The sequence below is a fragment of the Saccopteryx leptura genome, chromosome 3 (assembly GCF_036850995.1).
Source record: "Saccopteryx leptura isolate mSacLep1 chromosome 3, mSacLep1_pri_phased_curated, whole genome shotgun sequence".
NCBI lineage: Eukaryota > Metazoa > Chordata > Mammalia > Chiroptera > Emballonuridae > Saccopteryx > Saccopteryx leptura.
In genome coordinates, this window is record NC_089505.1 from 167186074 (window position 1) to 167199753 (window position 13680).

General features: G+C 40.3%; 1 protein-coding gene across 5 annotated transcripts in view; it reads left to right on the forward strand.

The window, feature by feature from the left end:
* The window catches only part of EVI5 (ecotropic viral integration site 5), a 260068-nt gene that overhangs the window by 66619 nt on the left and 179769 nt on the right, over positions 1–13680 (forward strand). For all 5 annotated transcript variants that reach the window (XM_066376780.1, XM_066376784.1, XM_066376782.1 and 2 more), the window contains exon 3: positions 12914–13103. In XM_066376780.1, coding sequence (XP_066232877.1) covers positions 12914–13103 — 190 coding nt within the window. The remainder of the gene's footprint in view (positions 1–12913; positions 13104–13680) is intronic.

Sequence of the window (13680 nt, forward strand, 5' to 3'; positions counted from 1 at the left end):
AGAGCCATTCTAGTGCCTGAGGCAGAGGTCACAGAGCCATCCTCAGCGCCCTGGCAAACTTTGCTCCAGTGGAGCCTTGGCTGCAGGAGGGGAAGAGAGAGACAGAGAGGAAGGAGAGGGGGAGGGGTGGAGAAGCAGATGGGCACTTCTCCTGTGTGCCCTGGCCGGGAATTGAATCTGGGAGTCCCGTACACCAGGCCGACGCTCTACCACTGAGCCAACTGGCCAGGGCCTGTATTCTTATTTTGATTTGTTTCAAGGTATCTTATGGTTTTTTTCTTGATCTCCTTGTTATTCCATTCATTGTTTTGTGACATGTTATTTAACCTCCATGTCTTTGTGTGTTTTTCAGTTTTTTTCTTGTGATGATTTCTGGTTTCATGCCATTATCGTCAGAGAAGATGTTTGATATGATTTCAAGTCTCAAATTTATTGAGACTTGTTCTGTGTCCTCATGTGGTCTATCCTAGAAAATGTTTCATGGGCACTTGAAAAGAATGTATATTATGCTTCTTTTGGGTGAAATGCTCTAAAGCAGTGGTCCCCAACCCCTGGACCGCGGACCAGTACTGGTCCATGGGCCATTTGGTACCGGTCCACAGAGAAAGAATAAATAACTTACATTATTTCTGTTTTATTTATATTTAAGTCTGAACGATGTTTTATTTTTTAAAACTGACCAGATTCCCTCTGTTACATTTGTTTAAGACTCACTCTTGACCCTTGTCTTGTAAGTTCGACAATTATATTTTAAAATACCACAGTTTTTACACTGGTCGTATAATTTTATTTTGTGCATTTATCCATCCCACCCTAAAGGCTGGTCCGTGAAAATATTTTCTGACATTAAACCGGTCCATGGCCCAAAAAAGGTTGGGGACCACTGCTCTAAAGATGTCAATTAAATCCATGTAATCTAGTGTGTGATTTGAGGCTCCTGTTTCCTTGTTGATTTTTTGCCTGAAAGATCTATTGATTGATGTCAATGGGGTGTTAAATTCCCCCACTATGCCTGATTTTGACTTTCTTTATGTTCATCAAGATTTGCTGTATATAGTTAGCTGCTCCTATGTTGGGTGCATAAATTTTTACAAGTGTTATTATCTTCTTGTTGGATTGCTCCCTTTATTATTATGTAGTGTCCTTCTTTGTCTCTTATTATAGCCTTTGTTTTAAGTCTATTTGACAGATAAAAATTTTGCTACCCAAGCTTTTTAAAAACTTTCATTTGCATGAAATATCTTTTTTTTTTTTTTTTTTTTTTTTTTTTTATGAAGAGAGATGAGAAGCATCAATCATCAGTTTTTCGCTGCCACACCTTAGTTGTTCATCGATTGCTTTCTCATATGTATCTTGACCACGTGCCTTCAGCAGACCAAGAAACCCCTTGCTTGAGCCAGCGACCTTGGGTCCAAGCTGATGAGCTTTGCTCAAACCTGATGAGCCTCCGCTTAAGCTGGCGACCTAGGGGTCTCGAACCTGGGTCTTCCGCTTTCCAGTCCGATGCTCTATCCACTGTGCCACTGCCTGGTCAGGCGAAATATCTTTTTACATCCATTTACTTTTTTTTTTTTCTTTTCTTTTCTTTGCATTTTTCTGAAGTTGGAAACGGGGAGGCAGTCAGACAGACTCCCGCATGCGCCCGACTGGGATCCACCCGGCACGCCCATCAGGGGGCGATGCTCTGCCCATCTGGGGTGTCACTCTATCTCAATTAGAGCCATCCTAGCGCCTGAGGCAGAGGCCACAGAGCCATCCTCAGCGCCCGGGAAAACTTTTGCTCCAATGGAGCCTTGGCTGTGGGAGGGGAAGAGAGAGAAGGAGAGGGGGAGGGGTGGAGAAGCAGATGGGCATTTCTCCTGTGTGCCCTGGCTGGGAATCGAACCCGGGACTCCTGCCACTGAGCTAACCGGCCAGGGCCTACATCCATTTACTTTTAATCTGTGAGTATCTTTTTTCTGTGGTAAGTCTCTTGTAGACAGCATACATATGTATCTTGTTTTCTTATCCATTCAGTTACCTGTGTCTTTAGACTGGAGCACTCAAGCCATTTATATTTATTTTTTATTTTAATTTTAATTTTTTTTAAGTGAGAGGAGGGGAGATAGTGAGACAGAGTCCTGCATACGCCCTGACCGGGATTCACCTGGCAACCTCTGTCTGGGGCTGATGCTCAGTCAACCTGAGGTTGATGTGCTTAGACTAGCTGAGCTATCCTCAGCATCTTAGGCTGATACTCGAACCAATTTGAGGCACTGGTGTGGGAGGGGAAGAGAGAGGGAAGGGGGAGAGGGAGGGGAAGAGAAGCAGATGGTGGCTTTTCTTGTGTGCCCTGACCAGGAATCGAACCTGAGACATCCAGACACCAGGCTGACACTCTATCCACTGAGCTACCAGCCAGGGCCGCCATTTACATTTCAAGTGATTATTGGTACATATTTATTGCCACTTTATCCTTTTAATGCTGTTCCTCTGGTTTTTTGTTTGTTTATTTTTCTTTTATTCTCCTTCTTCTTTTAAAGAAGACCCATGAACTCCTTTATCTATTTCTTGTCTAAGAAGCTCTTTATTTCTCCAGCCTTGCTGGGAACAGAGTCTTCATTGTAGGTCGTTGCATTTCATTACTTTGAATATTTCATGACAATTCCATCTGGCCTGAAATGTTTCTGTTGAAAAATCAGTCTTTTTTTTTTTTTGGTATTTTTCTGAAGCTGGAAACGGGGAGAGACAGTCAGACAGACTCCCGCACGCGCCCAACCAGGATCCACCCGGCACGCCCACCAGGGGGCGACGCTCTGCCCTCCAGGGGGCGATGCTCTGCCCCTCCGGGGCTTTGCTCTGTTGCGACCAGAGCCATTCTAGCGCCTGGGGCAAAGGCCAAGGAGCCATCCCCAGCGCCCGGGCCATCTTTGCTCCAATGTAGCCTCGCTGTGGGAGGGGAAGAGAGAGAGAGGAAGGAGAGGGGAATGGTGGAGAAGCAGATGGGCGCTTCTCCTGTGTGCCCTGGCCAGGAATCAAACCCGGGACTTCTGCACACCAGGCCAACGCTCTACCACTGAGCCAACCGGCCAGGGTGAAAAATCAGTCTTATGGGAGCTCCCTTGAAGGTAACTTTCTCTATTGCTTTTAAGGTTCTTTATCTTTAACCTTTGCCATTTATATTATGATGTGTTGGTGTGGGTCTCTTTGGGATTCTCTGCACTTCCTGGACTTCTGCATCTTTTTTCTTCATTGGATGAGAGAAGTTTTCAGTCATTAAAAGAGATTCTCAATTCCTTGATATCTCTCTTCTTCTTGTACCCCATATCATGCTGATGTTGTTATGCTTCATACTGTCCCCAAAGTATATACTTTATTTCCCTTGCTTGAGAAGACATTCAAAAAGATAATGCTAAGTGATGACATAAAGTATTCTGCCTATGTTTATTTCTTCTAGAAGTTTCATAGTTTTAGGTCATACATTTAAGTCTTTATTTTGAGTTTATTTTTGTATATGGTATAAGAAAGTAGTCAACTTTAATTGTTTTGCATGTTATGTGTCCAAGTTTCCCAACCCACTTATTGAAGATGCTATCTTTACCCCACTGAGCACTCTTGCTTCGTTTATCATAGATTAGTTGATTATTCAGGTGCAGGTGGTATCTTTTTTTTTTCAGAGACAGAGAGAGAGTCAGAGAGAGAGACAGACAGACGGGAATGGAGAGAGATGAGAAGCATCAATCATCAGTTTTTCGTTGCGACACCTTAGTTGTTCATTGATTGCTTTCTCATATATGCCTTGACCATGGGCCTTCAGCAGACTGAGTAACCCCTTGCTCGAGCCAGTGACCTTGCGTCCAAGCTGGTGAGCTTTTTGCTCAAACCAGATGAGCCCGCGCTCAAGCTGGCGACCTTGGGGTCTCGAACCTGGGTCTTCCGCATCCCAGTCTGACGCTCTATCCACTGCACCACCGCCTGGTCAGGCCGGGTGGTATCTTATTTTAATTTGCATTTCCCAAAGGTAGTGAGCATCTTTTTATGTGCTTATTTGCCATTGATTTATTTCCTTTGATAAAATGTCTGTTTTGAAATTATTTCATGTTTAAAAAAAGTTGTTTGCTTTTTTATTATTATGTTTTAGATGTGCATATTTTGGATACAAGTTCTTTATCATATATATGCTTAGTCAGTGGTTTTTTTCTTATAATAGGAGTATCTTGAAGATCAGACATTTTAAATTGGATTAAGTCCAGTTTGAAACTTTTTTCTTATTGATTGTAGTTTTGATCACTCAAGGTTACACAGATTGGCTCGTACATTATATTTAGAAGTTTTATGTTTTACATTTAGATCTGTGGTTCATTTTGATTTAATTTTGTATAGGGAACAAATATAGATAGATCAAAGTTCATTTGTTGAATATGCATACTTAATTGTTTTATATCATTTGTTGAAAAGACCATTCTTTATTTAATTACTTTTGCACTTTTGTCAAAAATCAGTTGTCCAAAAATATATTGGTCTTTTTCTGGACTCTATTATGTTCCATTGATCTATTTATCTATCTTAATGCTGATATGATACTATCTTGATTATTTTACTTTTATTAATAAAGTCTTGTGTTCACATAGCCTTAATCCTCCATCTTTGTTCTTTCATTTTGACTATTTTTGATTCTTATCATTACAATATGAATTTTACATCAAGTTGTTAGTTTCTACAAAAAATACTTGCTGCAATTTTAATTGGAATTACATATATTGAATCCCTGACAGTATTGCCTTCCACCTATGACCACAATATATTTCTTACTTGTGCATGGTATTTTTTTTTGTAAATTTAATTTTTGATTGTTCATTCCCAACATAGAGGAATACAGTTGTTTGTCTTTATGAATTATGTATCCTGCTTCCTTGCTTAACCTCACTTGTTATTCTGGTAGGTGTTGTTGTTTCTTAAGATTCCATTAGATTTTCTATATAGGATATGAGTGTGTTTCTGTGAGCAAAAGCACTTTTACTTTTTCCTTTGCAACCTGGATGCCTTTTATCTCTTTTTCATACTTTATTGCAACTATTTGTACCTCTAGGACAAATAGTTTCACAGACATCCCTTTTGTTAGGGATAGGGTAAGGATTATATGTGCATCAAGGTATTGATTTAACCTTTTGCCCCTTTGTTTATTACATTTGCAAGATTTTGAGCAAAATCTTTTGGTTGAGGTTTTGGGAAGAGATAATCTAACATAATATGTAGATTAACAAAGTTTTTTGGATAAGATGAATTTGGATAAGGGTTGTGAAAGAGAAAAGTAAATGTTAGGTTGTGTGAAGGCAGTTATGAACAAGTAGGTCCTCAGAAAAAAGAAAATGACAGAGACTATTAAGGAGAATAAAAGGAGGTAATCATGGTAAACTTAGTGAAATATGAAGTTAGGGCAGGACTGGCAAAGTAAAGGCCTTATAGATAGTGCTAAATGGTATAAAGGATTTGTGAGTTTTGAATTGCTTCTTGTGTGGAAAATATTTTGCATAAAAGATAACTTTTGGTGCTGAGTTTGTAAGTGACCAATTTTTAATTTATTTTTATGGCTGTGATCAATAAATAACCTGCACAACTAAAATGCAAAGCCCTATATTAAAAATTATTGTGTGTGATGTATGAGTATAGATGAACTTTTTCTCCAAGTAATTCACAATTAACTTCAGAATACCAGATGTACTTGGCATATATGTTAATTGCTGGAGCTATTTAAAGACGTTCAGAAGAGAGATTTTTCACAAGTAAAACTTGGAAGAAATAAAAGGAACAGGAGATTGTCACCTTTTCTTGTGTGAAATTCTAAACAATATGTAATTTTTTTTTTTTTTTTTTTGTATTTTTCTGAAGCTGGAAATGGGGAGAGACAGTCAGACAGACTCCCGCATGCGCCTGACCGGGATCCACCCAGCATGCACACCAGGGGCGACGCTTTGCCCACCAGGGGGCGACGCTCTGTCGTGACCAGAGCCACTCCAGCGCCTGGGGCAGAGGCCAAGGAGCCATCCCCAGCGCCCGGGCCATCTTTGCTCCAATGGAGCCTCGCTGCGGGAGGGGAAGAGAGAGACAGAGGGGAAGGAGAGGGGGAGGGGTGGAGAAGCAGATGGGCACTTCTCCTGTGTGCCCTGGCCGGGAATCAAACCCCGGACTTCTGCACGCCAGGCCGACGCTCTACCACTGAGCCAACCGGCCAGGGCCCAATATGTAATTTTTTTGTTAGAATTTTGAGTCTCTCTCTCTCTTCCACTCCCCTGTCCACCCTCCTCCTTCCTCCCTCCTCCCTCCTCCCTCCTCCCTCCTCCCTCCTCCCTCCTCCCTTCATCCTCCTCCCTCCTTTGTCCTCTATCCTCCTCTTTCTCCTCCCCTCTCCCCGCCCCCAATTATTGAAACCCAGAATCCATAGGAAGGATTTTTGTGTAAAGAATAGGTGAATGTAATGACATCTTTTTTTATATTTCTCTGACTCTAGTAAAATATAAAATGACAGGGAGCATTTGAGATTTTGATTTCCATAATTTGTTGTCAGTTTGACTAAAATAAGGTGACCAACGTTTTTACAATGAAAAGGAGGACAAAAATAAATGGAAGAAAACAATATCATAAATAAAAGAAACATTTTATTCATTGCAACAGTACTACACTACAGTGTGTCTGTAAAGTCATGGTGCACTTTTGGCCGGTCACAGGAAAGCAACAAAAGACGACAGAAATGTGAAATCTGCACCAAATAAAAAGAAAACTCTCCCAGTTTCATACCTATTCAGTGCAGTTCGATGTGGGCTCACGCACAGATTTATTAGGGCTCCTTAGGTAGCTATCCCATTATAGCCTCTACAGACTCATCACTGACTGATGGCCTACCAGAATGGGGTTTCTCCACCAAACTGCCGGTTTCCTTCAACTGCTTATCCCACCGAGTAATATTATTCCTATGTGGTGGCGCTTCGTTATAAACGTGCCGATATTCACGTTGCACTTTGGTCACAGATTCAAATTTAGCGAACGGCAGAACACACTGAACTTTCGGTAGCGTCCACATCTGGACTGGCATGGCTGTGGGCTGCTCCGCTGTATACACGGTGTTCTGTCATCATCTACGCATGCACACATGCTGCCACATCAACCTACAGAAACTGGGAGGGTTTTCCTTTTCTTTGGTGCACATTTCACATTTCTGTCGTCTTTTGTTGCTTTCCTGTGACCGGTCAAAAGTGCACCATGACTTGACAGACACACTATATAATATGATAAATGCATAATAAAAACATTTGTAATATATATTTTATATTGTAATTATGCTTGCATGCCTATTAATTTTTAATGATAATTATAAGAAAAAAGTACTCATTTAGATACAAATAGGTCACATCACACGCAATGGATCAACTCTGCATCGATCGAATACGGACATTTACAGATTAGTCTTCCAATATCAAAAAGGAGGACGCTTTTCGAGAGAAGACAGAACTTACAAAAGAAGGACTGTCCTCCCTAAAGAAGAACAATTGGTCACCTTAACTAAAAAACTCTTTTAACCCACCCCAGCCCCCACAGCCCTGGCCCATGGCTCCGTAGATAGAGCATCCACCAAGCATAGGGGATTAAGCCCCCAACCCTGTCATGGCACACAGGAGAAGTGACCATCTGCTTCTCCCCCGCTCCCTCACCCCTTCTTTTCCTCTTCCTCTCTCACAGCCAATGGCTTAACTGGTTTGAGCATGGCCCCGGGCACTGAGGATAGCTCATTGATCCGTTTTCTGTTGGAGTGCATCAGCCTCAGGCACTAAAAATAGCTCAGTTGATTCTGGCATTGACCCCAGACGGGTTGCTGGGTGGATCCAAGTGGGGGCACATGCGGGAGTCTGTCTCTCTACCTCCCCTCCTCTCACCTTAAAAAAAAAAGAAATTACCCCTCCCAAAATGGCAAATAGTAGTAAGATCTATCTTTTCTTTCCTTGTTCTTCCCTGCTATCCCACCAATGTATTAAGTCCAAGGAAAAAATTATGAGAATAATTACTTAAATTTTCTCTGACCATTTTTGTGGTTTGTAATATAGATATGCAAGTTATATATGTAAATACATATTATGAGACACAACTACTACTTGTAACGTGGGTTCCTTTTCTTTCTCAAATGTAGATGAACCTTTGGTTTATACTACTCAACTCTCTTTGATTCAGAAAGTATAAAAATGGCAGTGTTTTAGAAAATTAAAATAACAAATTCTATAAAATACATTTTCCTTTTCATATTACTGCAGTTATCACTTGAAAAATAAGTGCATCTGGCAGTCACAGATATGTGAAGAAATGGTTCAATACAATGTCAAAGATCTGTTTGACGAAGGTTAATAATTCATAGCTTTAACATTGAAACAGGACAGCTATTTTTATCTGTGCGGTAAATGTGCTTTTTTTCCCCCAAAATACAAAGAATTTGTATTCTTGGCTTTGGCAGAGATGAATTTAAGAAGGTAAGTTTCAAGAGTAATAGCGATGCATTTTAATTAAGTAGGGGGATGGTGGTGGTTTAAATTTTGAGTGGGCCATTATTTGCATGGCTTAAAAGTTGTATTGCATCTACGTTTGCTTTCTTTTACATTCTATTATTTGAATCATATTTTGCTTTTTAGCAGATTTTGAGTATGAGGATGAGGAAGTGATAAGGGTTCTTATACACTAAAGTAAATGGATTTTATTTTTGATATGGTAAGCAGAAATGTTTGAATCTTTAATTTGCAAATCTTTCTACCTATTATTTTTTAATCTAGTAAAAAGAATGCTTGAAATTTTAATTTATGTATCTTTGTAATATCTGTTATGGTAGCCACTAGCCATATGTGGCAAATAAGCACCTGAAATGTGACTGATCTAAATTGCGTTTGCTCTAAGAGTAAAATATACCCCAGATTTTGAGGAGTTGATTGTAAAAAAGGATATCTCATTAATTTAAAAATTTTATTACATGATAAAGTGATATTTTTACTATTTTTGATAAAATATTAATAATTGCATCTGTTTCTTTTTGAATGCAGTCACTATACCATTTAAAATTATGTGACGCTGTGTTGTATTTCTGTTGGACAATGCTAATCTAGATAACCTTTAATCTTATTGTTATAATTTTACCACCACAGCATTGGTATCTGTTTTCCTAAGGATACATAGCCATGAACATTAAAGGAAGTAAAAAAAGAAATGTTAAAAAGTCTTGTATTTTTAATCATAGGAGAGGTCTTTAGATCTTCACTTGAACTCTTTATTATTATTTATTTATTTATTTATTATTATTTTTTTTTGTATTTTTCTGAAGCTGGAAACGGGAAGGCAGTCAGACTCCCACATGCGCCCGACTGGGATCCACCCGGCACGCCCACCGGGGGGCGATGCTCTGCCCATCCAGGGTGTCGCTCTGTCACGACCAGAGCCATTCTAGCGCCTGGGGCAGAGGCCAAGGAGTCATCCCCAGCGCCCGGGCCATCTTTTGCTCCAGTGGAGCCTCGGCTGCGGGAGGGGAAGAGAGAGACAGGGAGGAAGGAGAGGGGAAGGGGTGGAGAAGCAGATGGGCGCCTCTCCTGTGTGCCCTGGCTGGGAATCGAACCCGGGACTTACGCACGTCAGGCCGACTCTCTACCACTGAGCCAACCGGCCAGGGCCATTATTTTTCTTTTTATTGAAGATTGTTTGGAGTACTTTTTATCTATTGCCTCATTTTCTGAGGAAGTTGATAATATAACTAATTTTAAAAGTTTATTTTACTACTTTTTCTTTTGCAACTTGCTTAGCTTCTGATCATCTCTTTTTTAAATTTAAAAGTCCAAGAAGTTAAGTTTGCCTGGAATTGTTTGTCTATAAAGTAGTTTCTAAACCATGAGTTTCTGATCAGACTATGTATATTTGGGAGGGGCTGTACGACTCATTTCTTTACCTTCTCTAATATCTCATCTCAAAGAAAGAAAACCAGATGAAAATCCTGATGCTTTCAGAACTGGAGAGTTACCTGTAGTTTAGGCATTTCTTTTAAGAGCCTTCCCTGAATTGTTTCCAGTGCTAATTCCTTGTGCTTTCTCTTCTCCTTTCTTTGTTTCTGTTGAGGAGAGACAGGAATTCGTGCTTGATGATGTTGATGTGAAAGAGCGTGACTCCCCTGAGTCAGGCATGTATTTTGCTGCCACTTTTTTTAGCTAGTAAGTTTCTGGCTTTTCCCCAGCACATTCATATCCTGTTTTCTTTGGTGTAACATTACAAGGGATGTTTGAACCCCATGTTTGAAAAGTTGCTCCCTCTGCAATAAGTGCCAGTGATTTAGTTTTCCAAGTGTTTTTTCACGTAGCAGTTTTCTTCCCCAGCTTTCTTAGACCCTTCCTTCCCTTACTTAATTCTTGATAAATTATTGTAGCAGTTTATACATTACGAAGGGCAAGTTGACCCGTTGCTATTTATCCTTCTCTGTCAGTTCTGGTATCCATAGGAAAACATTATGCTGAGTTCAGTAGGATATTTAAAAAGTTTACTATCAACTCTTCATAAATAATTGCCACATTTCTATTTGTAGGCTCACCTCTCATCTGAACTTCAGACTTTTCATCGCCTGTGCTTCTTATCTGCATGGATGTCTCCCAAGCATTTCAAACTCCAGATACTCAAAGGAGAACTCATTCTTCTTTGAATTTTTCAATCATAGTACTGTAGAAAGACTTTTTCTTTGATGTTTCTCAAATACGTGTTGCCACAAGCTAATCTTCTTTCCTCTTCTGTGTCCATCATAAGTGCACACTCTGCCATTTTCCTTACATAGGGCATCCCCTCGGTAAGGAGAAGGCTCAATTCCCAGTAGCAAAGATATGGTGAAGGTAATCTAAGATAAGACCAAGACTACTATGTGTGTTGACATATTCTCTTATCAGTTTAGTCTTTAGTCCTACCCATCAGGGAACTGGAAATGCTTTCTCTCTGCCAACTCTTTTAAGCTTCTGGAAGTAACCAATCCTAGACTTTACTCTTGATACCAATTGAAGTCCACCTGATACTGGTTTTAGCATCTTCATCTCAGATAATGTGGGGCTGTAGCCATTTTGAGTGCTACCATTAGAGATGGAGCTACTCTTAACAGAAACTTGGAGTTGCTTAGTTAGGAGACTGAGGATTATGTATTCCCCAGTTAATAGATCAACCTTTGATGTCTTAGTCTGGCAGTATTCTATGAGGGTGAATAAATATGGGTTTATTAATTATTGTATAATAGTGGCAGATAAGAAATGGCCAGGAGGTCACACAAACCAATGGCAATGCCTTTGGTTATAGCATACAATGTTCTTGCTAAACCAGTATTTTTTTCTTCTGTCTGATAAATTTCTTCTTGTGTTAGTCATAAGGAAATTATGATGGGGTTGGAAGGTAAATTTATTGCAGTAAATCTATGCAAGCCAATGAACCTTTATGCTCTGGGAGGAGGAAAATAGGTAAGTCTTGTTTTGTTTTGTTTTTAAATGAGAGTAGGGGAGATTGTGAAACAGATTCCCCCATTTACCCCAACCGGGATCTACCCAGCAACTCCTGTCTGAGGCTGATGCTCGAATCAAGTGAGCATCAGTGTCTGAGCCCGAAGGTCAGACAAACCGAGCTATCCTCAGTATGTAGGGCCAGTGCTTGAAACAAGCCACTGGCTGCAAGAGAAGAGCAGAGAGACAGAAGAGGGCAAGTGAGGGGAAGAGAAGCAGATGGTCGCTTCTCCTGTGTGTCCTGAGCAGGGATGGAACCTGGGACATCCACATGCCAGGTCGACACTTTATCCACTGAGCCAACTGGCCAAGGCTGTTTTTTAAAATTTTTTTGAGGCAACCCCATACTGATTTCCACACTAGCTGCACCAGTCTGCATTCCCACCAACATTGCACATCCTCAGCAATATTTTTGTTGATTTATTGATGATAGTAATTCTGACAGGTGTGAGGTTTCATTGTGACTTTAATTTGCATTTCTCGCCCTGGCCGGTTGGCTCAGCGGTAGAGCGTCGGCCTAGCGTGCGGAGGACCCGGGTTCGATTCCCGGCCAGGGCACATAGGAGAAGCGCCCATTTGCTTCTCCACCCCTCCGCCGCGCTTTCCTCTCTGTCTCTCTCTTCCCCTCCCGCAGTGAGGCTCCATTGGAGCAAAGATGGCCCGGGCGCTGGGGATGGCTCCTTGGCCTCTGCCCCAGGCGCTAGAGTGGCTCTGGTCGCAATATGGCGACGCCCAGGATGGGCAGAGCATCGCCCCCTGGTGGGCAGAGCGTCGCCCCATGGTGGGCGTGCCGGGTGGATCCCGGTCGGGCGCATGCGGGAGTCTGTCTGACTGTCTCTCCCTGTTTCCAGCTTCAGAAAAATGAAAAAAAAAAAAAAAAAAAAAAAAATTTGCATTTCTCTGATGATTAGTGATGTTGAGCATATTTTCATATGTCTATTGGCCATCTGTGTATCCTCTTTGGAGATGTGTCTATTGAGGTCCTCTGCCCATTTTTCAATTGTATTGTTTGTTTTTTGGGTGCTCAGTTATACAAGTTCTTTATCAATTTTGGATACTAACCCTGTACTAGATATATCATTGGCAATGTTTTCCCATTCTATGGATTCCCTTTTTATTTTATTGATGATTGTTTTTTGCTGTTCAAATGCTTTTTAGTTTTATGTAGTCCCACTGTTTATATTTTTTCCTTTGTTTCCCTTGTCCAAGAAGATATATCAGGAAAATATTGCTGTAAGAAGTGTCTGAGATTTTACTGCCTATTTTTTTTAACTGAAATTAGGTATATTTTAAAACTATGGCTAAATTGCTGTAGTGAAGCTCCAAGTGTCACCATTACTTTATCTAGTATCACTGTGAGATTGGGTCTTCAGCAGTTTTTAATTCTGTTTCAGATTGTTAGAGACGGATACTAAGTCTTTAAAATCTGTAAATGGGTCAAGAAGAAACAGTGGCTCCTCTCTTGTATCAAGTTCATCAGCCTCTAGCAACCTCAGCCACCTTGAAGAAGATTCTTGGATACTTTGGGGAAGAATTGTTAATGAATGGGAAGATGTACGTAAAAAGAAGGAAAAGCAAGTTAAGGTAATCATATTCTGTGTTGAAGTTCTTCCTTTTGTCTTAAAGGGCATCACGCATGGATTGATAGAGGATTAAAAATCAGATTCAAGTACTTTCCAAGTACTGTAATAAAAAAGTGTCTTTTATAAGTTTCATTTATTTGTACCAATAGAAGTTCTGGTTTGTAGATATCAGTTGTTATAGAGGTTTCCTAATTGTAGAAATATATAGGTGGAAATTATTTTAGGAATTAAATTCTATCATTTTATAGTTTCAGAAATGAAGTTGTGACATCACATGTCCTTGAATTTATCAGTTTTTTACTTTTTTCTGCTTGATAACTGTCTTTTATAAGATGGTTACTGTACTGCCATTCATAGTTCAGCAGATTATGAAGTCTTTAGTACTTTTAGAGGTCATACTTTGAGTGAGGTTATAAGAATTTATCTATAACATTGTAGCCTCTTTTTCCCTGACCATACAGGATATGCCCAAGGGCGAAATCTTAGCCTTGGTTAAAAGGTTCCCTAGCCTTATTATATCTATAAGTAGCTTTGTGAATTATGAATTTGATAAAGTTTTCCATTCCACTCCAACCTCC